This window comes from Momordica charantia (genome assembly GCF_013281855.1).
Source record: "Momordica charantia cultivar OHB3-1 chromosome 5 unlocalized genomic scaffold, Mcharantia_2.0 BLBB01000005.1, whole genome shotgun sequence".
NCBI classification, from domain to species: domain Eukaryota; kingdom Viridiplantae; phylum Streptophyta; class Magnoliopsida; order Cucurbitales; family Cucurbitaceae; genus Momordica; species Momordica charantia.
Genome location: NW_028275163.1, coordinates 12,711,625 through 12,737,946, shown reverse-complemented (window position 1 = coordinate 12,737,946; position 26,322 = coordinate 12,711,625). Strand labels below are relative to the sequence as shown.

The 26,322-nt window shown below is 42.5% G+C and overlaps 1 protein-coding gene and 1 non-coding gene across 2 annotated transcripts; one reads left to right on the top strand and one right to left on the bottom strand.

Annotated features, from left to right (window-relative positions):
- The first annotated feature begins 12,102 nt into the window (after positions 1-12,102).
- LOC148211345 (uncharacterized) lies at positions 12,103-25,631 on the top strand. The gene is made up of 6 exons (XM_088124393.1): positions 12,103-12,109; positions 15,440-15,665; positions 16,114-16,374; positions 16,945-16,999; positions 17,362-17,955; positions 25,275-25,631. Exons 1-6 carry the CDS (start codon positions 12,103-12,105, stop codon positions 25,629-25,631), a joined length of 1,500 nt encoding a protein of 499 aa, XP_087980519.1.
- On the bottom strand, positions 13,570-13,676 carry LOC148211346 (small nucleolar RNA R71). The gene has a single exon (XR_015791115.1). It is a non-coding gene; the product is annotated as a small nucleolar RNA R71 (small nucleolar RNA).
- Positions 25,632-26,322: the final 691 nt, after the last annotated feature.

Sequence of the window (26,322 nt, the reverse complement as noted above, 5' to 3'; positions counted from 1 at the left end):
CTGTTCCTTTAGACAATGGCTTTTCGACGGAACACGAGAGCTCACCACTACGAGGATCCGAACCCTAGGGGTGAGGAGGCAGCAGATCCAAATGTTCCCCCGGCCGTTCTTGGAGGGGTAGCACCCCCGGCCCCGCAGGCAGCACCTCAGGGAGTTCCCCAGGTGAATCCCCAGGTGGCGTTACTAGCTGAGGCATTGCAAGTATTGCTGGATAATGCGAATGGAGCCGGTGGGGCTCAGGCGCAGCAGCCTCGCCGGGTACAGATTCAACAGGAGGAGGTCCAGTTCATCAGGGATTTCAAACGCTTCGGACCACCCGTTTTCAACGGGGTGAGTGAGAGGCCTACTGCGGCTGTGGAGTGGGTCAGGGAGTTGGAAGCCCTTTATGTGTATTTGGGATGCTCCGACGAATTCAAGGTCCGGGGAGCAGTGTTTATGCTTCGGGGAAAAGCAGTAAACTGGTGGGAGTCGGTGGCGGCAACGGAGGATCACGCCAACGCACCCGTCACATGGGCGAGGTTTAAAGACCTACTCTATGAGTACTATTTCCCCGTGACTGTCAGGAACGAAAAACGGGCAGAGTTTCTACGTCTCACTCAATGGAGCCTAACTGTGGCCCAATACGAGAGGAAGTTCACTGAGCTGTCCCGTTTTGGGATACAATATATCCCTACTGAACAATTAAAGATTGACAAGTTCATTGACGGTTTGCGTAGGGAGATCAATGGGCTACTTGTTCTCGAGGAACCAACTACTTATGCAGCAGCAGTCAGATGTGCGTTGGTTATGGACAAATGTCTCGAGGAACCTCAGTCTCAACAGGTGATGGGCTTCAGCTCGGGGGTCAAGAGGAAATTTGCATCGTTCTCCTCCAATCAATCCTCGAGGGGACACCAGCAGCTTGTGCAAAGGCAGACTGTTTGTCCGGTGTGCCCCTCTTGTAAGAGGAGCCATGCTGGGCCGTGTTGAGCGGGAAAAAAAATATGTTACAAGTGTCAGAAGGAAGGACATTTTGCAAGGGAGTGTCCGATGACCGGCTCGAATACCCAAGCTTTAGGCTAGAGGATCCCTGCGACGGCGGCAACTCAAGGTGGAACCTATAGGGCGCGCGTCTTCGCTCTTACCAGGGGGGATGTTGAGCATGCCGAGGCGGTAGTCACAGGTACCTTCTCTTTGCGAGTCTTGAGCTGTGTGTATATGCTTGTGTTTTATTGCATGCGTGTTACTTTTGCAGGGACTGTTTTAGTACTCAGTATGCCTGCTTACGCTTTATTTGACTCGGGGTTTAGTCATTCTTTCATTGCTTCTACTTTTGTTCGGCATGCGGACCTAGAGCTAGAATCGTTAGGCTTTTTTCTGTCGGTATCCACTTCGTCAGGATCTGTGTTGGTCACTAGTCAAGTGGTGAAAGGAGGCCAACTCTCTTTCGATAGTCAGACCGTGGAGGTGAAGTTAATCCAACTGGATATGCAGGATTTCGATGTGATACTAGGCATGGATTGGTTAGCTGCCAACCGGGCTAACATTGATTGCTCGAAGAAGGAAGTTAGCTTTCGCTTGCCCTTCGGACAAAACTTTACCTTTAAAGGAGTCAAGGCCGGGGTCCCGAGGGTGGTGTCGGCATTGAAGGCCAGCCATCTGCTCCAGCGTGGTGCCTGGGCCTATTTGGCTAGCATTGTGGATACAAGGAAGGTTGTGCCGACCATTGAGGCGGTTCGTGTGGTCAATGAGTTCTCTGACGTGTTCCCTGAGGACCTCCTCGGCTTGCCTCTGTCCCGCGAAGTGGACTTTTGTATAGAGTTGCTGCCAGGGATGGCTCCCATCTCGAAAGCACCTTATCGCATGGCTCCGGCAGAGTTGAAAGAGCTGAAGCTACAATTGGAAGAATTACTCGACAAGGGTTTCATCCGCCTAAGCGTGTCCCCTTGGGGTGCACCCGTGCTCTTTGTTAAGAAGAAAGACGGTTCTATGCGGCTTTGTATAGATTACAGAGAACTAAACAGAGTTACGGTTAAGAATAAGTATCCCCTACCACGGATCGATGACCTTTTTGATCAGCTTCAGGGAGCGAAAGTGTTCTGGAAGATAGACTTGCGTTCGGGGTACCACCAGTTAAGGATAGAGGAGGCCGACATTCCAAAGACGGCGTTCAGAACCAGGTATGGGCACTATGAGTTTATCGTGATGTCATTTGGACTCACAAATGCTTCGGCAGCCTTTATGGAGCTAATGAATCGGGTCTTTAAGGATTATTTGGATTCATTCGTCATTGTGTTTATCGATGACATCCTGATATACTCCAAGACTGAGCAGTGTCACGAGGAGCACCTCAGACAGGTTTTGACCACATTACGAGAAAACAAGTTGTATGCAAAGTTTTCAAAGTGTGAGTTCTGGCTGAACAAATTGGCTTTCCTAGGTCACATAGTCACTAGGGAGGGTATTGCAGTAGACCCCGCCAAGGTAGGGGCAGTTAGCAATTGGCCAAGACCTAGTTCAGTTACAGAGGTTCGTAGTTTCCTCGGCTTGGCTGGCTACTACAGAAAGTTCATCCAGAATTTCTCTCGGATAGCGGCACCGTTGACGCAGTTGACTCGTAAGAATGCTACCTTCACTTGGAGTAGCGAGTGTGAGGAGACCTTCGAAGAACTAAAGAAGCGTTTGGTGTCTGCACTGGTGTTAACTGTCCCCGATGGGACGGGAGGCTTGGTGGTTTACAACGACGCCTCGCGAAAGGGCTTGGGATGTGTGCTGATGCAACATGGGAAAGTTATAGCTTATGCCTCTCGACAACTGAAAGTGCATGGGCTTAACTACCCCACGCACGACTTAGAATTAGCAGCAGTTGTCTTCGCCTTAAAGTTGTGGAGACACTACCTTTACGGAGAAAGAATTCAGGTCTTCACGGATGATCAGAGTTTGAAGTACCTTTTCACTCAGAAGAAGCTTAATTTAAGACAGAGATGGTGGCTAGAGTTGGTGAAGGATTATGATTGTGAGATTAGTTACCATCCAGGTAAAGCAAATATGGTGGCCGATGCTCTTAGTAGAAGCGCGGCAAGTGTGGCATCTCTTGTAACGGTCTGCAGTCCAATACACAGCGAGTTGGAACGCTTGGAGGTGGAGCTGACGATGGATGATGTCTCCGCATTGTTGGCTCGACTCTCAGTGGAACCTAGCCTGAGACAGAGGATCATTGTTGCCCAAAAGAAAGACCCCAGCTTGGCCAAAGGCTTTAGTATGGTGGGCCATGGGGATTTCACTCCCTCGGGTGAGGCAGCTTTGCTTTTTCGCGGAAGGTTGTGTGTGCCAAAAGATTATTCTTTGAGGAAGGACTTACTGGGAGAGGCACACAATACTCCCTACTCGGTCCATCCAGGAAGTACCAAAATGTACCAAGACCTCAAGAAACATTACTGGTGGTATAACATGAAGAGGGAAATAGCTAAGTTTGTTAGCAAGTGTTTGACTTGCCAACAGGTAAAGGCTTCAAGACAGAGACCTGCTGGATTGCTGCAACCTTTGAGCATACCAGTTTGGAAGTGGGACGATGTGGCTATGGACTTCATTACAGGACTACCAAGGACGGTTAAGGGATTCACTGTGATTTGGGTAGTGGTAGATCCTTTAACCAAGTCTGCTCACTTTATTCCCGGCAAGGCCACGTATACAGTAGAAAAATGGGCGGAACTGTATTTACAGGAAATTGTCATGCTACATGGTATACCGGTATCCATAGTGTCTGATCGAGACCCGCGTTTCACCTCGACTTTTTGGCAGAGTCTACACAAGTCCCTGGGCACTAAGTTGAACTTTAGCATGGCGTTTCACCCCCAAACCGATGGTCAGACGGAGCGTGTGAACCAGATTTTAGAGGACATGCTCAGAGCTTGCATGTTAGACTTTGGTGGTAGTTGGGACAGGTACCTCTATTTAATAGAGTTCGCTTATAATAACAGTTTTCAGGCCACGATTGGGATGGCCCCATACGAGGCACTGTATGGGAAGGAGTGCCGGTCTCCGGTTAATTGGGACGAAGTCGGAGAAAGAGTTCTCTTGGGACTGGATTTGGTGCAGGCGACTAACAGTGCCATTCAAAAGATAAGGGGAAGGATGCAAGTCGCACAAAGCCGACAAAAGAGTTATGCAGACGTCAGGCATAGGGAGCTCGAGTTTGTGGTAGGTGAACGAGTGTTTCTTCGTGTGGCACCCGTAAAGGGGATTTTACGATTTGGGAAGAAGGGCAAGCTCAGCGCGAGGTTCATTGGGCCTTTTCAAATTTTGGAACGTATCGGCCCAGTCGCGTATAGGTTGGCCTGACCACCATCGTTGGCAGCGGTTCACAATGTGTTTCACGTGTCGATGCTGAGGAAGTACATTCATAACCCTTCGCACGTCTTGGACCCCGAACCATTGCAACTGGATGAGTCCTTGTGCTAGGAAGAGGTACCCGTCAAAATTTTGGCAAGAGAAACCAAGTTGTTGAGGAACCGGACGATTCGCTTGGTTAAGCTTTTATGGAGAAACCACCAAGTGGAAGAAGCTACATGGAAGCGGGAGAACGATATCAAGGCGAGATACCCTGAACTGTTAGAACAGTTAACTTTCGGGGACGAAAGTTTTTGAAGGAGGGAAGTCTGTAACGCCCCGAGTCCCTCAGGTTAGTTAGTCTCGAATAAGGAGACTTTTTTTCTTTTTTTTTTCTCTTTCGCTCCTTCATTTAATTTTAAATTTATTGTTAATCAAAATTATTGATTGTTAATTAAATTTATCTTTACTATCGAGCTCTAAACTCCAATTTAAATTTATATTTGTCGGACTTCGTGTAGTGAGCCTTGTTTTAAGGATGGAATGGACTCTTTTCTCCTCTTGAGCTTGGGTATGTTGGGCTTTTGGGTTGGGTTGATTTTAAAACAAAAAGAAAGAAAAAAAAAAGGGGAAAACAAATAAACCCTAAGCTCCATCTTCTTTTCCCCCTCTCCCTTGCCCAGCCGCCCCCTTTCGTTTTCCGGCGACCCAGCCCCCTCCGACGACGGCGTCTTCAGATTCGGCGACACCTAGCAGGCCGCGGCCCTTTTCCGGCGTTTGTTTTGCGTGCGACGCCGCGGCGGTCCTCCGCGAACGGTAAGTCCGACGAGCAGCGGCGGCGCGACCTTCCCCTTGGCGGCGTTCGAGCGGCGGCGGCCAGACACCTGGCGCTCCAGCGGCTGCGAATAGGTACAGCGACGAGCACGGCAGCGTTCTTCATCCCCGACGTTCCGACGGTCTGCAGCGGCGGCGGCGCCCCCGGCGATTTGCATGAACCAGTGCGGCCTCCTCCTCGCGGCGGCGCACGGCGAACGGCGTACAGCAGCGGAACAGCGGCAGAGTTTGAACGTTACAGCGGTGTTTTAGACGTTTGGCGGCGACCCACATCCGTTCGAAGCTCGATTTAGGCTACCCACACCTTGGCGAGTTAGATCTAGGTGACCCACATATATACGAAGTCGGTTTTGGTGGTAATGCGTCATTCGAACCCTTTTAGAGTTAATCTCGAAGGATAAATAACGTACGTAACATGCTGTATTTTCTGTTTTGGTGTGTTTAGGGTGAGGTCGACGCAAAACTTAAGGGCGCGGTTGTGTGTAAGTAGCACGGGGGCGGGTGCGTGAGTTGGTGTATGTTATTTGATTGCCGATGTACTGTCTATGATGCTTAATATTGGTTCTGATACGTGGTTGTGCAGTGTTACTCTTGTTTATGTAGTTTTGTATGCCTGGTTAGTGTTGAATGTCCGTCGGTGTTAATAGTGTGAATTCTGCATTGTTGAACTGCTGAGATCTATTGTAGAATGACGCATGATTGTAGTGAATGTTCGTTAAAGTGAATTTATTTTGGAAATGTACGTTGTCTGAATTCGTATGAAGTGTTTGGCGTGTGTCATGAGTTTTTATTATATCTACTAGTGTTTATTATGGACGTTGGATATTAAGTGTTCGGATGAATTGTGTTGGGCTCCAATCGTTTGAAATTTGTTGACTATGCTCCGTTATGACTAAACTCACTGTGGCACTGTTGTTAAGATTTGGTATGTTGTGAAAGCATGTTTGGTTTATTGTTTTTGCTATTAGAATAATGTTTATGTTGTGGAAGCATGCTGAAATGTATTGGGGAGTTGTGAGATGCATTGAAATCATACTAGTGGTGGTGTTGTTGAGGGGCGTTGTGGTGGTTCGTGGTATTAAGGGGTTAGTTCTGAAATCTTGGTTGGAGGCTAGCAACGACATGTGGAGTTTTGCAAATTATGAAGTGAATGGGTGAGTGTCAGGGCCTCGGGTATAAATGGTCGGGGGGTGATACGTCACTAATTGGGTATTGAGGCCTCGGGTATAAATGGTCGGGGGTCGATACGCCAATATTGGATAAAGATGAGCGTCGAGGCCTTGGGTATAAATGGTTGGGGGTCGATGCGAGGAGTCTTTCGAAAGGGAGAACTATTGGGGCCTTGGGTATAAATGGTCAAGGGCCAATAGATTGTAAGACATCGAGGCCTCAGGTATAAATGGTCGAGGGTCGATGCACTAGTGTCGGGGCTCTGGGTAAAAATGGTCAGGGTCCGACACTACCAAAAGAATGGTTTCGAAGAGCTCGAATAACTGAGGTGAACATAATTGTATGTGAGGTGTTAGGGAGCCAGGTGGACAGCAATGGTTTTTATATGATTGTGGTTAGCATCGAGTCTTGTAGAGCATGTTGTGGTTAGCATCGGGTCTTGTAAAGCATGTTTATGGATGAATGTATAATGTATTAGTAGAGCATATCTGTGGTTGTTCGCATACTGTACTTATAGAGCATGACGATGTATGTTTCCTTTATGGTCATGATCATGATGTTTGTGTGTGCTTGTTGAGGGCTACTTACGGAGTATATTTTATATACTCACCCCCCTCTACAATGATTGTTTCAGGTGAAGGACTCGTGGGTGACCATGGTGATGGGACGAAGGAGACCTGACGAGCAAGGACCATAGGCTGCTTAGTTTTCCTGTTTAGTTTAATGCATTGGTTAGGGCCTTATGTTGTGGCCAATAAACGGTTCATTTGCATTTGAATAATTGAGAGATTTTTCCTTGTTGTTAGTCTTTCTTCGGGTTGGGTGCCTATTTGAGTTTTATTCCTTTTGTTTAGATTCATATGGATTGATTAATAAACTTGCCTCGTGAGGTGGTCCACGAATGTTGTTGAATGTTATTCCATGGAATTGGTTTATCGTTAACTTGATGAGGATTGGAACTTGATTTTTATAAGTTTATGTGCGTAGAAAGTTGGCAGGATGTAGCCGGGGTTAAATTTGATTAGTTGGGTAGTTAATGTGACCTAGAGGTGCACGAAAAATTCTGGGTCACATTAATTTGACAAGTAGCCTTTTGTTCGTTGCCATTTAAGTATTAATGATTATCTTAGTGGATAGGTCATAGTGGTAAAGGTTGATTAAGCTGCTTTAATTAAAGTTGTTAGAAAAAATATAGTTATTCTTTACTGGTGTCGTTAAGTGAATAGAAGGTTTAGTAACATGCCCCATTTGAGTTGTTTGAAATTTGGGGGCGTTATACTAGGTATATGAGCATTGTACAATTAGTCTAGAGCAAGTGGGAGAAATGTAATCGGTATAGTATATGCCGTAATTTATTGTATTTGTCCCTTTGCTTTATGATTTTGTACACCCCAATAGAGTTTAGTTCAAGTGGGAGATTGTTGGTTGTGTTACCCTAAGCTTGTGGTTTGTAATTTTGTAAAAACAAATTTATATTCAATAAAGTTATGTTTTCTTATTCAAACAAATTGTTGTCGAGTTTACAACATTGCACTGTCCATGTAACGCCCCGCGTTCTCTGACTCGTTTATTTTAAGAGATAAATAGTGTCTTTGGATTTTTTCCCTAAGTTGATAACTTTAATTCCTGGATTTTCTAACTTTGAAATTCTAATTTTTGGCTAAATTAGAATTAAGTTTAATTTCTTTGGATTAAGATAATTTAAGTTCTCGACCTGTGACGCCCGAGAGGAGGGGTACATGAATGAACCGATACCACATCCGAATGAGAGGGATCCTGAGATTATTGAAGAATGGTCAATAAAGGGTTAAAATGAATTGATAGTCACTTACTTATACCAACAAGGTGCACCTTCCTTTTCGGTGGCTCAATCGTAAGAATTCCAAAGTTAAGCGTGCTTAGCTTGGAGCAATCTTAGGTTGGGTGACCTCCTAGTTGCTTTACTAGGAAGCATGTGAGTGAGGACAAAGTATGCTGGAAGGACTCGTGTTGGTCTGTAACGTCGTTGATTAATGGATTGCTATTCAATGATTTGTATAGGTGAGAGTGGCTCGAGTTACGGACTCATCATTCCTACCATTTTGCTGACGAGACCGAGTGGGGAGCTGGAAACATAACTACACAATGTGAAATTCACTCATTCCCCACTTTAAAAGAGTAGATGAGTGTTCACTTAAGTGCTGACTTGAACAAGGGGCCCCACTGTAGCGCCCCGAGTCCCTCAGGTTAGTTAGTCTCGAATCAGGAGATTTTTATTTTTTTAAAAAAATTGAACTCTAATTAAATTTATATTGATCGGGCTCTAAACTCTAATTAAATTTATATTTATCGGGCTCCATGTTGTTGTTTTTGTCTTAAGTTGGGATGTGCTTCTTTTGCTCTTGGGCTTGGTTATGTTGGGTTTTTGGTTTGGTTTGGTTCTTTTTTAAAAACAAAGGAAAAGTAAAAGAAAAGAGAAAAAGAAAGAAAACAAAAAAAAAGGAAACCCTAGCCCAAGTTCTCTTTCTTTCTTCTTCTTCTTCCTTCTTGCCCTAGCAACCCACCCCCCATTTTCTCTTCCTCTCTGTTCTCGTTCCGGTGACCCATCCAGCGGCGGCGAGTTCGTCACAGCAGCAGGCACGACGGCGTCGCGGTGGGGCAGCACTCAACGTCACCTTCCCGCTGCTTTGCGGCGTTTTCTGGCGTGGGTGCACAATCGGCGGCGGCTCACTACCGAACGAAGACGTCCTCGCAGCAGCGGCAGATCTCCCGGCGTTCTCCACGGCGACGACGCTCCCGACGGTGGCAGCCATTGCAGCAGTCTCCGCGTGATAGGTAGCAGCAGCTGCGGCGGGTGGCGACGACGATTAACTTCATCCGTTCGAAGCCCGATTTACGCTACCCATCCCTTTGCAAGCTAGATCTAATTTACCCACACCTACACGAAGTCGTTTTGGGGTAATGAGACCCGTTGAACCCTCTTAGAGTTGTTTTCGAAGGCTGAACAGTATATTTATGTTGCTATTTTTTTTCTGTTTTTGTGCGTAGGTGTGAGTTCGACGCAAACTTAAGGACGTGGTTGTGTAAGTAGCACCAGGGGGCGAGTGCGTGCGTTATTTAGCGTTAACGGAATGGTTTTGATGCTGTTTTTCTTGCTAAAATAATTTAATTGAGCATGTAGGGATTGTTAGTTTTGATTTGTGAACTTCTAGTGATTTTGTTGCCGTCTTTCTATTATTGAACACTTATGAGGAAACATGCTTCCTGTTCTTATTGTTGTAGGTGACTAGTTGTAACGCCCCAGGAATTCCACCATTTCTAAACAGGGACCGTTACTAAGACTACCTAAAATTTTCACATAAACAAGATAAGTACCTTCACAACAATACTAAGCAATAAAGCTACCACGCTTCCGTTGTGCTACTCTATTTTTAACACTCACGAGAGCTTGAACAATTAGAACAACAACACTAAAGATTTAAGAGAAACTCGCCTCCTACACAGATAAACCATTTAATGCCGACTTCACATTAACCAAACCTGTCCAGTAAACCTTTCCTAACTATAAACCATTCACTAAACGAATATTAACATCTCGAATGGCAATGAAACAAAAACTAATTCAAGTACAATCATCTTAAATAAATGTATTCATAAAAATCCTAGGTAGGTTACAATCCCGTAGTTCAAGAAGACAACAAAATTAATGCTCTAAAAAGAATGATGAATCGGCAACCTTACAACATCCTTTAGACAATAAACTAAACAAAACCAACCACTAACAACTCAACTACAAGATTACGTAGCCTCAACTATCCTAACTAAAAGAAATTAATTGCACACAGCATAGCTAATGGTCTTTCTGATCAAACCTCCTCCTCGCCATCACCATCCCACGAGCTAGCTCGATACCTGCAAACTGGAGGGAAAAAAAGGATGAGTACAACCACAGTACTCAGTAAGCAGCCCTTATCTGAAGGGTCACACACAAACAACATACTTATCAAGGAACAACGTGTCATGCTTATTAAAGAATCAACACACACACATCATGCTCCACCAAATCATGAAACATTCATTGTCGTGCTTTTAAACACATTATGCATTCAAACATAGACACATTCTATAAAATTCGGTGACAACAACAACCAGGAACACATTAACTACCAGTACTAACCTCTAGTCTCCCTAACATTCAAGTACCTCTACGCTTATCACAACTACTCTAGCCTTCCACAGTTAACTCCTTCGGGCAGAGTCGGCCCCTGACCATTTATACCTAGAGCCCCGACCCCACAGCATCGGCCCTCGACCATTTATACCTGAGGCCCCGATGACTTCACCGTCTGTTGGCCCTTGACCATTTGTACCCAAGGCCCCAATAGTTCTCCTTTCGAAAGACTCCTCGCATCGACCCCCGACCATTTATACCCGAGGCCTCAACGCTCATCTTTATCCAATATTGGCGTATCGACCCCCGACCATTTATACCCGAGGCCTCGATACCCAATTAGTGACGTATCAGCCCTCAACCATTTATACCCGAGGCCCTGACACTCACCCATTCACTTCATAACTTTCATAACTCCACATAACATTTCTAGCCTCCAACCAAGATTTCAGTACTACTTCCCTACTAATAGCAACCACCACAACGCCCATCACGACACAACCACTAGTATGATTTCAATGCATCACAGATCTCAAAAACACAAAGTTTGACAGCAACCAACCCGATCATACATAGAGCACACAAAAGCTTCAACAAATAACCCTATGGCATGCTTTACATAACATACATTTCACATAGTGGTTCAGAAAACTTTTAAGGACACGCCCAACACAACTCATCCAAACATTTAATATCCAACATTCGAAGAAATCATCCAACATCAGTATTCAATAAGCATAGCTAGTGATTACGCTTGTTTACATGCGTAAAAAGAAGATTTTAGATTCTGTTTTTACTATGCTTTAGCTTTGTTTCGGATTTTTCTCGGTCGTTTGAGTTCCAATTCATGCAAAATTCATATATTATGGTTTGTGGTTGGCTTATATTATATTTATGACATTTTAGGACCATTTGGGAGTGGAAATTAATCAAAAGAAGCAAAAAGTCGGAAATACCTACATGGGAGGCGCCAGGCGCCTGGGAAGCCTGCAGAAAAACTGGCTTTCTTCCAACTTTGCCCTTAATGAAACGCGTCTTCCCATGCGTTTTGGTGGTTCCAACCGATGCATACGTGTAGAAGAAGTGTTCCACTATCAGTTTGAGCACGATTTGGTTAGTCAAAAGAGTTGGAAATGGGTGACTCGACATCGTTTTAGGACCTACCTAACCAATTCTGCACAGCTATAAATTCCAGCAGCTTCTCCACCAAATTCATCAAACCTTGCTTCCTTCTCTTGATCATTTTTAGTGTTTCTTTGTTGCTTTCTAAGTACATTTGAGTTGCTTTCATTAGTTGCTTTTGGTTTTTAAATCCCGAGCACTTTACATTCCTTTATTGAGCTTTGTTTTGTTTCCATTTGTACTTAGTTATTTTCTACTTATTCAAATATATAAAAATCCAGCATTTTGCTTATCTCCCCTTTGCCTTTACTTTATTTTTAGTTAAGAGAGTTGTGTTTTTGGAGGAAAGAGCACGTGACACTCCCCCTTGCTTGAAAGAGAAGGGCGAAGCTCTCAATCCCGAGCTAAACTCTCCGTTAGTTAACTTTTCTTTTTCACACATGCATTTCAATTTCAACCATTTTACTTGTTGTATTTTCTTCAATATGTCTTTCTATATTCCTGTCTCTAGCCCGGTTATGGATAGTTAGTCTTTTATTTCTAATAAGGGTTGCTAAGAAGTAGTGCTTTTGCTTTCCATTCATTGCTCAACATGTTTGCCCAAAAATTTAGGATTTAGAGAAGGCCACTGTAAGTCTTAACAAGTCAATACTGAAAAGGTTGCTTCTTTGCATTGTTGAGTGGTTAAACCGAGGAGATGAGCGCCTTAGACATAAGGGTTCCGCTTAAGTAGCCTAGACATAGGACCTTAACCCGAGGTTGCGACTATTTCCATCCTAAAACTAAGATATCTCTCATAATAAACATATTAGGGAATGTCTTAGGACTTTGAACTTGCTTAGACATAAGTCAAGTGAAAAGCGTAGTCGTTGGTTCCTAAAGTAAAATGCATATCGTCCTTAGCATATCCTTGATTCTTTGTTGGCTAACTTGAAGTAATTCGGGCTAGGTTTTATCATTATAAGTCCAAATCCCAAATCCAAAACCATTATTTGTGACCACTTCCCATTTTACAAGAATCACTCATTTCAACATTCACTATTCTTTAAAACTTTAAAGTTTGGAAATTATTTAGAAGTCCTTGAGAATCGATACTTGGATACTCCATCCATTTTATATTACTCTGACAGGTGTGCGCTTGCATCTATATAATTGTTACCACGCTTAGTGCGTGCGTTCAGCCAAACGCCAGTCAAGTTTTTGGCGCCGTTGCCGGGGACTTTAGTTTTAAAATTATTTTCAAATTCTTTTAGTTTTTATTTTTGTGAATTGTTGTTGGGTGTAATTTCCATCCACCGTTTTTGTTCTATATTTTTGGTCGTTTATCTCACAAGGGTAAGTTAAAGTGCATGAGCACAAGATCTTTTCTTCTACCCCTTGACACTGAGATTGAGCGGACCCTTCGAAAAACTCGAGAGCAAAGACTACGAAAACAACTAGAAAAGCAAAAAGAGAGAGAAGGTGAAATCAGTCCTGAAAGTGAGGTAGAGAGTACGAGCATATCAATGGCAGATATTCCACCTCGTGATCCGGTTGATCCACCTGCTGTTAACGGTAATATGAGGGATCACGCAAGAAATGATGAATTCAACCATATCCAGATGGCGGACAACAGAGACGTGGCAATGCGAGAATATGCCGCCACGGCTTTTCAGAACTTTGTTTCAGGGATAGTCAACCCTATTCTAGCCCACGTAAACTTCGAGCTTAAACCAATGATGTTCCAAATGTTGCAGACAATTGGACATTTTGGAGGGCAGGAACATGAGGATCCACATGATCATCTAAAATCATTCATTCAAATTGTAAATGCATTTCGATTACCTGGTATAACAGACGATGCTCTTAGACTAAGACTTTTTCCATTTTCTTTGAAGGGCCAAGCTAGAGCATGGCTCAATGCATTTCCACCGGGATCCATCACCACATGGGGGTCGTTAGTGGAGAAGTTCTTAACAAAATTCTTCCCACCTACTCGCCACGCTGGTATTAGAGAGGAGATCATCTCTTTTAGACAGTATGATCGTGAACCTGTTCACGAGGCGTGGGAAAGATTTAAAGAACTAATCAGGAAATGTCCGAACCATGGCTTGCCGGCATGCATCCAGATAGAACATTTCTTTAGAGGTTTAGATCATCCTACTAAGATGATGCTAAACAATGCTGCCAACGGAGCCTTTACAAAGAAGACATTCAACGAGATAGTCGACATCCTAAATGACTTAGCTTCACACAACGAACTATGGTGTTCGCAAAAATCTAGGGCAGCACCAAAGAAGCAAGATCCAGCTGGAGTTTTGGCTCTGGACATTGCGACCTCGATGCAAAAAGAGATGGTTACAATGAACCAGAGGCTAAAAGAGATGGCGTTGGGAATAAAAAATCCATTAGCCACGCCGATACAACCTGTGCAGTCGGATTATTGCACTCCTGCCCCTGTTTGCCAAGTCAACGATCTCATTTGTTCATTTTGCATTGAAAACCATATTTATGATAATTGTCCACATAACCCTGCTTCCGCTTTTTATGTAGGACATGGGAACAATAGGAACTTTAACCCATATTCGAACACCTACAACCCAGGTTGGAGGCACCACCCTAATTTCTCATGGGGAGGTCAAGGAGGTTCGAGCGGTTTTAATCAAGGGCAGAGCCAGCAGAACAAGCAGCCCTATGTTCCACCTACACAGCAATACATCCCGCCGCCGCAACAGCAGTACAATCAGAGAACACAGACTCCACCAGTTCAAAATAACAACTCAAATCTTGAGAATATGATGAAGGAGTACATGGCCCGAACCGACGCAGTGACACAATCCCAAGCATCATCAATGAGGAATTTCGAGACCCAATTGGGACAGCTCGCCAATGAATTGAAGAATAGACCACAAGGTTCTTTTCCAGGCCGTACTGAATTACCAACACGAGAAGGGAAATAACAGTGCAAAGCTGTCACCCTTATGAGTGGACTGGCATATGATGGACCAACAATGCCAACAACAGATGTACAGATTCCGTCCACTGAACCAACTGTAAAGATACCAGAAAATCCAACAACACCAGAAAAAGAAAATATTAGAAAAGGTAATGAGGACACCCCGAGTGTTCCTCCATAGGTACAACCTTCTTTTACCCCTACTCCCCCGTTTCCACAAAGATTAGTTAAGAAAAATAATGATTCCCAGTTTAGAAAATTTTTAGATATTTTAAAACAATTGCATATAAATCTACCATTAGTGGATGCTCTAGAACAGATGCCAAATTATGCTAAGTTTTTGAAAGATATAGTTTCTAGGAAGAAAAAGATAGGAGAGCATGAACTGGTAGCCATGACAAAATGTAGTGAAGCTGTAGGCAGCCCGCTACCCATGAAGTGTAACGATCCTGGCAGTTTTACCCTTCCATGTTCCATAGGAGGAAAAAACTTAGGCAAGGCATTATGTGATCTAGGCGCTAGCATTAATCTTATGCCATTATCAGTTTTCAAATCTTTAGGCATAGGAGAAGCTAGACCTACTACGGTTACCCTCCAACTAGCAGATAGATCTATCATAAGACCTGAGGGAAAGATAGAAGATGTTTTAGTCCAGGTGGACAAATTCATTTTCCCTGCGGACTTTATCATCCTAGATTGCGAGGCGGACTTAGACGTTCCCATTATTTTGGGAAGACCATTTCTAGCCACTGGGGATACAGCTTTTAATGTGAGGAAGGGAGAAATTACAATGAGGGTAAATAATGAAGAAGTTAAATTTAACGTTCTAGACGCCATGAAATTACTAGGAGATTTTGAAGAGTGCTCTGCTATAAATAGCTTGAATCCTGTTATGTTTGATGAGTTTTATAACTTGTTAGTTACAGAGATTGAAGAAGAGCTTGATAAGATAGCAGAAGGACCGGAAGATGTGACCGATCCTGTTGAAAAAATACAAAAAGAAGAATGCAAGTCGTTACTTCCGTCCATAGTGGAACCACCCACTTTGGAGCAGAAGCCATTGCCGTCGCATTTGAAATATGCGTATCTAGGGGATAATGACACTTTACCAGTTATTATAGCTTCCAATTTATCACCTACTAATGAATATTCTTTATTGCAGATTTTGGAGAAGCATAAAAAGGCCATTGGATGGACGATAGCAGATATCCGAGGGATAAGCCCGGCCTTTTGCATGCACAAAATTCTATTGGAAGAAGATGCTAAGAACTCTATTGAGACTCAAAAGGCGGTTGATCTCGAAGATGAAAGAGGTTGTAAGGAAAGAAATTCTTAAATGGCTTGACGCTGGTGTTATATACCCAATATCCGACAGCAGCTGGGTAAGCCTAGTACAGTGTGTACCAAAGAAAGGGGGTATAACCGTGGTGGCCAACAAGGAGGATGAGCTCATCTCAACCCGAACTGTGAGTGGGTGGAGAGTTTGCATTGACTATCGCAAACTCAACAAGGTAATGAAGAAATACCATTTTCCTCTACCGTTTATTGACCAGATGCTCGACCGTCTGGCAGGTAAGGATTTCTATTATTTCTTAGATGGATATTCAGGTTATAATCAAATTACTATTGCTCCAGAAGACCAGGAGAAGACAACATTTACGTGTCCGTATGGTACGTTCGCTTTCAGGCGAATGCCCTTTGGACTATGCAATGCACCCGCGACTTTTCAGAGGTGTATGATGGCCATCTTCTCTGACATGGTAGAAAATATTCAAGAAGTTTTTATGGATGACTTTTCTGTTTTTGGAAATTCTTTTAATGCATGTTTAGTTAATTTGGAGAGAGTCTTGGAAAGATGTGAACAAACAGACCTAGTCCTAAATTGGGAGAAGTGTCATTTCATGGTACAAGAGGGTATTGTTTTGGGTCACAAAATTTCCAAGCAAGGAATAGAGGTAGACCACGCTAAGATAGACATCATTTCAAAGCTACCTCCTCCCACAAATGTTAAAGGGATTAGAAGTTTTTTAGGGCATGGGGGATTTTACCGCCGCTTTATAAAAGACTTTGCTAAAATTTCTAAACCCTTGTGTCAATTGTTAGAACATGATAGACCATTTGTTTTTGATGATGACTGTTTAAAATCATTTGAAATGTTGAAAATTGCTTTAAGTTCAGCCCCTATAATTATTGAACCTAATTGGGATTTACCTTTCGAGCTCATGTGTGATGCCAGTGATTATGCAATAGGAGCTATGTTAGGACAACGTAAAAACAAGATCTTGCATCCTGTGTATTATGCTAGTAAGACTCTGACCGGTGCACAACTCAACTACACTACTACTGAAAAGGAACTGTTAGCAGTTGTGTTCGCCTTTGATAAGTTTAGGTCTTACTTAATAGGCACAAAAGTCATTGTTTTTACTGACCATTCTGCTTTAAAATATTTATTTGCTAAAAAAGATGCGAAACCACGTTTGATACGGTGGATTTTGTTACTTCAAGAGTTTGATATTGATGTTAGGGACATGAAGGGTACTGAAAACCAAGTTGCTGATCACCTGTCTAGATTGGAATCCCCGCTCTGTGATGATGGAACTGTTATACGTGAACAGTTTATTGACGAGCAATTCTTGCGAGTTGATTCAGTTCCGTGGTATGCCGATATAGCAAATTATTTGGTAAGTCGAATAGTTCTTATGAGTTCAACAAGCAAAAGGTAAAGAAATTTCTAAATGAAGTTCGATTTTATCGTTGGGATGAACCTTTTTTATATAAGCTAGGACCTGACAATATCTTACGCAGGTGTGTAGCAGAAGAAGAGCACGAGGCGATATTAGACGCTTGTCATATGTCTCCATATGGAGGACATTTTGCAGCACACAAAACCGCAGCCAAAGTTTTGCAAAGTGGGTTCTTTTGGCCCACTCTGTTCAAAGATGTACATAAGTTTGCCCAGGTTTGTGACAAATGCCAAAGGACAGGTAATATATCTAAACGCCACGAAATGCCTCAAACCCCGATCCTTGAGATTGAAATATTTGATGTGTGGGGTATAAATTTTATGGGTCCATTTCCATCTTCTAATGGTAAGCTTTATATATTGTTAGCAGTAGATTATGTTTCGAAATGGATAGAAGCCATTGCAACTGCTACCAATGATTCTAAAGTTGTCATTCGTTTTCTGCAAAAGCACATTTTTACGCGTTATGGAACCCCGCGTTGTCTGATAAGCGATGGGGGGGCTCATTTTGTGAATAGGTCTATGCAAAAGTTGCTGACTAAATACAATGTGCGTCATAGGGTTGCAACAGCATATCATCCTCAGTCGAATGGGTTAGTCGAAATATCTAATAGAGAGATAAAAAACATTTTAGAAAAAACTGTAAATCTTAACCGTAGGGATTGGTCTTTTAAGCTTGATGATTCACTTTGGGCATATAGGACAACATTTATGACTCCCCTCGGCATGTCCCCCTATAGGCTAGTTTTTGGAAAAGCATGTCATTTGCCTCTTGAGCTAGAATATAAAGCATTTTGGGCTACTAAGAAATTAAATTTTGATTTGTCGGCTGCAGGTGAAGCGAGGAAGTTACAATTGTTGGAATTAGAAGAACACAGACAATTTTCTTATGAGAATGCTAAGTTGTTTAAGGAAAAAACTAAACAGTGGCATGATAGGCATCTTCGGCCGAACAATCTTCAAGAAGGTGATCTGGTTCTGTTATTCAATTCTAGGTTGAAACTTTTTCCTGGGAAACTTAAGTCTAGATGGTCTGGTCCCTTTAAAATTTTTAAAGTTTACCCATATGGGGCAATGGATCTAGTTGATTCTAAGAGAAGTATTTTTAAAGTAAATGGGCAGAGACTTAAGCCGTATTTTGGAGAACCAGTGGATAGAGGAAAAACCTATATTCAACTTTCAGGTCAGTAAATGTTTGCGAAAAATGTTTTTCCTTCTTATCCATTTTTGAAAGAACAAAAGTAAAGGAAGGAAGTCTTTGTATCTTGTATATTCTTTTTGTTTAATTATAAAGTTTTCCTTATTAAGAGATTGTTTTTGAAAACGTTGAAAAAAAAAAGAAAGAAAGAAAGAAAAAAAGAAAAAAAAAGAAAACGTTGAAAAAAAAAAAGAATTACGCAGGCGCCTGCCCTTTGGGAAAAATAAAAATCACGAAGGCGCCTGGCGCCTGCTCTGTTTTTTTTTCTTCAATCCAGTATTTCGAATTTCTTTTTCCTTCGTGATTTGGGTTTCATTTTTCGATTTTTATGGGTTTTATTTCGGGTCAAACATTAATCCTTTGTGATTTAAGTTTCAAATCTCTCCTTAAACCCAAAAATACTTCAATTCTTGTTTCCCTAATCCTATTTGGAATTCAATCTTATTTTTTCCTTTTAGGTTTAGGAAAGCTAGTTGAACTTAAATCTCAATCCCTTTCCATTTAGGAGTTAGTTTGGGGAAAGCTTTAAATAGACCCATTGCCTAAGCTTTACAATTCCACCAAAAGCCACACAACTCTCTTCTTCCCCTTATTTTTTCGGCAAAACCCACTCCCTTCATCACCCTTGTTTTCGATTTTCAGCCACCATCAAAAAGAAGAAGAAATTTCCAGCCTTTGCTTACATCTATGGCTTTTTCTTCTCAACATGCTTCACTTCCTACCTCTTCTACTCAAGCTCCAAATGCCACAAGCATTCCCTTTCCACCATTGGAGAACTTCCAACACCACATGGTTCCAGATTCTAGGCTAGCTGCTGTTAGGGGAGGAAACCTGCTTCAAACATTTGAATGTCCTCCATCCCAAGCTCCTACACAACATCCTATAATGAGCCCACATGGTAATGTTAATTTTCAGCAACTACCCACCCTTAATATACCTCAAAACAGTAAGTTTAGGGCTGAAAATCCTCAACAACTTCCTCCAATGATCAATCCGGGTACATACCAACCGTTTATGTTTAACCTGGTTCCTTCCTATCATCTTCCCTTGTCCCAAATGCAAATTCCAGCTAGTGTTCATCCTTATGGAATGCCAAACCCATCTACTCTATTTCCTAGCCTTCCACCTTATTATGGAATGGGTCATTGGGTACCTCCAGCCAATTATGGGATGATTTCACCTAGGGTTCCCCCACCACCTCAACTTCCATTCCTAGAAAGAGGACCTCAAGCACCACAATTGAACCCTAACATATTGAGTACCTTCAACATGGGACACCTAAAACCCTTAGAGCCTCCTAGGATGCAAACCCAACCAATATGCCAATGGATGCAGGAGTTGAGCATGGAGGAGAGCAAGAGAAGAGTCATAGCCAGAGGCTAGAGCCCGGGGTGTCGATAGGGCAAAAGAGGAAGGGCAAGGAGGTGATGACGGATCCAGAAATTGAGGAAGATGGGAGTAGTAGGCGTCTGACGCCTAAGGATTCGTCTATGGAGAACAGGGATGAGGAGCAGTTTTATTCATCTCCATTGATTATTACACCGGGAGATGGTAATGACAATTTTCTACTCGTTTCCTGAGGCAATTGTTCAAATATGCCGGAAACAGAGGATACCGACAACGAAGTGGTGAGAACAAATACTCAGGAACCTTCCCCATTGGATACACCTACAAAAGGAGCATTTTGTAGTCACCAAGAGTTGCCTACTGGGGCAGCTGGATCTACTCCGTTGACAACGGATGAGTATGTCACACCGATGGCCACTCTACTAAGGGTAAGGAATGCTCACACTATTCCTTCTAATACAGTTAACCCGCTTGGGTGTGATACATGTAGATCCAAGGTTGGGGAGAATAGTACGCAAGAACCTACCAGCGAAGAAGATCCTGAGGACACGCAGACGATAAGGGAAATGTTCCAATACAAGAGGCAGGAGAAAACGAGTTCAAAACGTCATGCAGTTCAGGCTAAGAAGCCGACAGTGCCCATGAATGATCCTAAAACGAGAGCTGCGAAAGCTAAAGCAGCTGAAGCTAAGAAGAAGGTAGTTGCACCTAGGCCAGTTGATACAATCGAACTGGACTTGTCCGAGGGAGAGGAGGTCGAGACGAAATGGAACGCGGCAAATTTAGCCACTCGAACTTCATTAATGAAATCCCGTAAGATTATGACAGAATTGGGATTCGATCTCACTCTAAGAGATGTGCCTGATGATTGGAGGGAGACCGCTAGAGACAAAGAATGGAGACCACTCATTCAGCCCATACAATGTGAGGCTTTGGAGTTAGTAAGAGAGTTCTATGCTGCTGTCCATCCCCAGTCACATATAGCCATAGTGCGCGGGAAGGAAATACGGTTTGATGCCACTCAGATCAACTACACCTTCAACATTGAGAATATCAGAGATGCTGTGGGCAATAAGATGTTAGTGACTCCGACTCTAGCACAGCTTGATGAGGCTCTGGAATGTGTTGGGAAGCCCTCTACCACTTGGGATTTGACTACTCATGGCAAGGTACGTCTAAACCCGAGGATGTTTCCCTAGCAGCTGCAGGATGGTTATACATAGTCAAAAACAGAATTCTGCCAACGGAGCATGATGAGCATGTCACTCAGGATAGGGCACTGCTGGTTTATGCCATGCTAAAGGGCATAGATGTGAATTATGGAGAATTGATCAATACCAGTATCCATGAGTGTGCCCACCGGACACGTGGTAAGCTTTATCACCCACGTTTGGTCACTTCTTTATGCTTGCGACAAGGTGTGTAGCTCCCTGAGGATCAAATTAAGAGAGATGCCCCAATTGTGGAAGAGAAGAATATTAGGAGAATTATCGCCCATGCGCTACAAAGAAGGGAAGGTACTGGGATGTCTCCTACATCGGAGATCCGTCGTCTTCGAGAGGAGAACCAACAACTGCGAGATCATGTTCGAGAAGTCGCGCAACATATCTACAACTTGAGGACTTCATTGGATTTTGCGGTTTTACCTTCATGGCCTCTAGCGCTAGCTGCTATCCTTGGTCATCCATCTTCCAGTACCGACACTGATCCTAGTCCACAACCTCCGACTTCATGAAGGGGAGGTTCTTTCTTTGCTATTTTTTTTTTGTGTATTACTCTTTTGGTTAATGACGTAGTTTGCATATTTTATCATCACTATGCATGTTTTTTGTATTGATTATGTTTCGAGCTCAGTTGAAGCATGTATAAATTAGTATCGTTTATCTTCTGATCACTTAAAGTATGCCTTCACTTAACCTTAGTTTAGCTTTTCACATGCCTATTTTGAAGCATCTGTGCTGTGCATGTGATTTCATGTCGATGATGATTATAAGAGATTGTTGAGTTTTCTGTTCTATGCCTGACTAAGCTTTGAGCTATTTCCTTCGTTTCTGTGATAAACTCATTTTCTTTTATGTCTTTTTGATCTTTACAAACTTTAAGCTGTTTCTTTGCCCCTATATAGAAAGTCTTTGTCCTTTTTACTGTTCAGCCTTTTTCATCAGATGCAAAAGTCTTTTCCCAGTGAGGACACTGTATCTCTTAAGTTTGGGGGGGACAGTCGTTGTTTCAGAAAGATAAAGTGTTATTTATATTTGAAAACTCATGCTATTTTCTTTTGAAAAAGAGTTAGTTGGAAAAACAGATGCTATTACAAAAAGAAAGTGTTGAAAAGCACTTAGCTTAAAAAAAAAAAAGTTGCACAAGAGTAAAAAGAGTCTTGTTGAGAGAAAATAAGAGTGGGGAAAAGACTTGTGTTAGAAAGAAAAGAGTGGTAAAAACAATGAGAGTTAAAGAAAATGTATTTATGATTTCCGAGTCCTACTGTAGACACCCATTTAGTTTTAGGTTGGGTGTTGACTTTGAAAATAGCAGTAAGGATGGTGATAAGTGGCTTCGTGTTTCTCATTGTCGTCATCTTATGACCTAGCTGTTAGTTTCAAAGTCTTTCTACGAGTAGCTGTGGTTGAAACCGATGTTAGTGTGTGGAAACCTCAGGGGCTAGTAGCCGGTCTTTCAGATGTAAAAGTCTTAATGTAAGAAGGGAGTGTGCAGATTCCTTAGGGGTATTTGAAAACGTTTTCTGTTTTTGAAAGGAAAAAGAATTTTGAAAGAGAAAGTTTTTATCATTTCAAACTTGGTTTATAGTGACTAAGCTTACAAAGGCAATAGAATGGTAGGCTTTGACATCTTTTCCCTGAGACAATTTATGATTGAACATATCGGTTGCTTTTGCTCTACCTTGTCCATGTGTTAGAAAGCTGATTAAAGTTGCTAAGTTTTGCTTGAGGACAAGCAAAAAGTTAAGTTTGGGGGTGTGATTACGCTTGTTTACATGCGTAAAAAGAAGGTTTTAGATGCTGTTTTTACTATGCTTTAGCTTTGTTTCGGATTTTTCTCGGTCGTTTGAGTTCCAATTCATGCAAAATTCATATATTATGGTTTGTGGTTCGCTTATATTATATTTATGATGTTTTAGGACCATTTGGGAGTGGAAATTAATCAAAAGAAGCAAAAAGTCGGAAATACCTACATGGGAGGCGTCAGGCGCCTGGGAAGCCTGCAGAAAAACTGGTTTTCTTCCAACTTTGCCCTTAATGAAACGCGTCTTCCAATGCGTTTTGGTGGTTCCGACCGATGCATACGTGTAGAAGAAGTGTTCCACTATCAGTTTGAGCACGATTTGGTCAGTCAAAAGAGTTGGAAATGGGTGATTCACCATCGTTTTCGGACCTACCTAACCAATTCTGCACAACTATAAATTCCAGCAGCTTCTCCGCCAAATTCATCAAGCCTTGCTTCCTTCTCTTGATCATTTTTAGTGTTTCTTTGTTGCTTTCTAAGTACATTTGAGTTGCTTTTGGTTTTTAAATCCCGAGCACTTTACATTCCTTTATTGAGCTTTGTTTTGTTTCCATTTGTACTTAGTTATTTTCTACTTATTCAAATATATAAAAATCCAGCATTTTGCTTATCTCCCCTTTGCCTTTACTTTATTTTTAGTTAAGAGAGTTGTGTTTTTGGAGGAAAGAGCACGTGACACTCCCCATTGCTTGAAAGAGAAGGGCGAAGCTCTCAATCCCGAGCTAAACTCTCCGTTAGTTAACTTTTGGTTTTCACACATGCATTTCAATTTCAACCATTTTACTTGCTGTATTTTCTTCAATATGTCTTTCTAAATTCTCGTCTCTAGCCCGGCTATGGATAGTTAGTCTTTTATTTCTAATAAGGGTTGCTAAGAAGTAGTGTTTTTGCTTTCCATTCATTGCTCAACATGTTTTCCCAAAAAGTTAGGATTTAGAGAAGGCCACTGTAAGTCTTAACAAGTCAATACTGAAAAGATTGCTTATTTGCATTGTTGAGTGGTTAAACCGAGGAGAGGAGCGCCTTAGACATAAGGGTTCCGCTTAAGTAGCCTAGACATAGGACCTTAACCCGAGGTTGCGACTATTTCCATCCTAAAACTAAGATATCTCTCATAATAGACATATTCGGGAATGTCTTAGGACTTTGAACTTGCTTAGACATAAGTGAAGTGAAAAGCGTAGTCGTTGGTTCCTAAAGTAAAATGCATATCGTCCTTAGCATATCCTTGATTCTTTGTTGGCTAACTTGAAGTAATTCGGGCTAGGTTTTATCATTATAAGTCCAAATCCCAAATCCAAAACAATTATTTGTGAACACTTCCCATTTTACAAGAATCACTCATTTCAACATTCACTATTCTTTAAAACTTTAGAGTTTGGAAATTATTTAGAAGTCCTTGAGGATCGATACTTGGATAGTCCATCCATTTTATATTACTCTGACAGGTGTGCGCTTGCATCTATATAATTGTTACCACGCTTAGTGCGTGCGTTCAACAAAACGCCAGTTAGCTAGACACAAATAAACACATCAGACACGCCAAACATCTTATGCAAAATTCAAACAACAACATCTCCACAATAAGTCCACTTTAACGAGCATTCCCTGCAACATACATCATTCCACATCAGATCTCGGCAGCTCAACAATACAAAATTTCCACTATTGTCACCGACAGACATGCAACATTACTCAGGCACATAAACAACCATAAACAAGAGTTACATTTTCATTACTCGATAGGCCACCAATTCCAATCTTTCAAATCCATCGACAAGCCATTCACACATCTCTTCAAAACACAATTATCCAACATGCTCTTCGTCGTACAAAACAAGAAGATAATCCTGTAGCTTCCAACTAAGCAAACATAAACTAAATAACATAAAACTATCACGTGCATTTTCAATCCCAAGACATGCTTTCAAACATCAAAGCTTAATCACTTCCAACCATACCGAGCAGCAACTTTCAAGGCACATCCAATAATCATGGCACAAGATATATTCCTAATTTGTAAAAGGAAAGGAACAAAAGAAACAACAAGGATGCAACCCAACAATAACAACTAGAAGTCCTCAAATGATGCCCAACAAACTCTAAATACATGAGATATTCAACTATAGCAAAGTTAAGCACGAAAGCATCTCAATAACACCTATTAACTTACATATTAATAAATAATGAACACACCGAAAGCACCACACAATTCATACATATTCAATCAACAAACATCCCCCAAGTAAGAACTACTTACCAACAAAGAACCTAACTCTCCTAAGCTCCGCCGAAAACTTCCTAAAAACATAGATACAAGCTTGAGTTAGAGTCCAAACATAAACACATAAATCAAATCCAACAACGGGTCTAAGTGAGTCATTACTTACTAACTTCCACCAAATGGTTCCCTAAAATCAATTGGGTTAAAACTGGGTCAAAGTGGAAAAAGCTCGGTACTTCAAAATGGAGTTCGAAAATGCTTGAGCTTGCTGGTCCGATGTCGAAATGTGATGGGTACTGCAAATCGACCTTCGTAGAAGGGTGGGTATCACGAACTGAGCTTCATTTGGGTATGGGTCAACGTCGAACGTCACTGGAAGGCCGGAAAACGTCACCAAATTCGCTGGGTTTCACGAATCCGGACTGTTCGGGGCTGTCGAGGCCAGAGGACGAACCAAAACTCCTCTGTCTGTCGTGCACCGCTGGGGACAGTCGCTGGAACACCGTACCAATGCCGGATCTGAGCTCGGGCCACCGAAATCCACGAGGCACACCGCTGTACCGCCGCCACTCCTAAAGGATCGCTGCACCGCCATCACTGTCGCAGCCTGGGTGAGGTCGCTGCTGCCGTGGTCTCACCGGAAGTGCCGCAGAAAATGAAGAGGGAAGAAGCTGGATCCAGTTCGTGGAGGACCCAACGGCACGGATCAGAGTTGTAAAACCCGACTCCACCACCCGACACAACACTCGCAAGACGCTACCGTTGATAGAACCGACCGACGCCGGAGAGCTATGTTGTTCGGGAAATACCGCCGCACGCCAAAAACTAAAGCTCGTGGGTTCAAGATCTGCCGTCGCTGCTCTTGGGGGGGACAAAATGGCCGTGGATGAAGCTTGCATCGCCGGATCTACGTGCTCCGTCGCCATCTACTCGTCGGAGGAGTCCGTCGGATCTGAACAGGAAGAAGGGAAGAGAGGTGCGGCGGCTGCAACAAGAAAGGGAAAAGGGGGAGAAAGAGATGGCTAGGGTTTGACTTGTTTTCCTTTTGAATTTCTTTGTTTTTACACTAAAAGCCCAATTCCCAAATTAATAGAAGGCCCATGGGTTTGAAGAAACTAAAATTCTACTTTGAAACAATATAAACTCAACGATCTTCAACTAAAACAAAAGTAAAACAAATAAATCTAAGGCCCGAAGCGAAAATCCTAAAGAAAACACTCCAGTAATTAAAATAAACTCACAACAACCCAAAATAAAATCCAAGAGG

Excerpts from the sequence above, each read along its gene's own strand:
- LOC148211345 (XM_088124393.1), top strand. Across the intron at positions 15,666-16,113 it reads AATTTATCACCTACTAATGA|AGATGGATATTCAGGTTATA; the intron begins ATATTCTTTATT and ends CTATTATTTCTT. Across the intron at positions 17,000-17,361 it reads AAGATGCGAAACCACGTTTG|GCTTGTCATATGTCTCCATA; the intron begins ATACGGTGGATT and ends GCGATATTAGAC.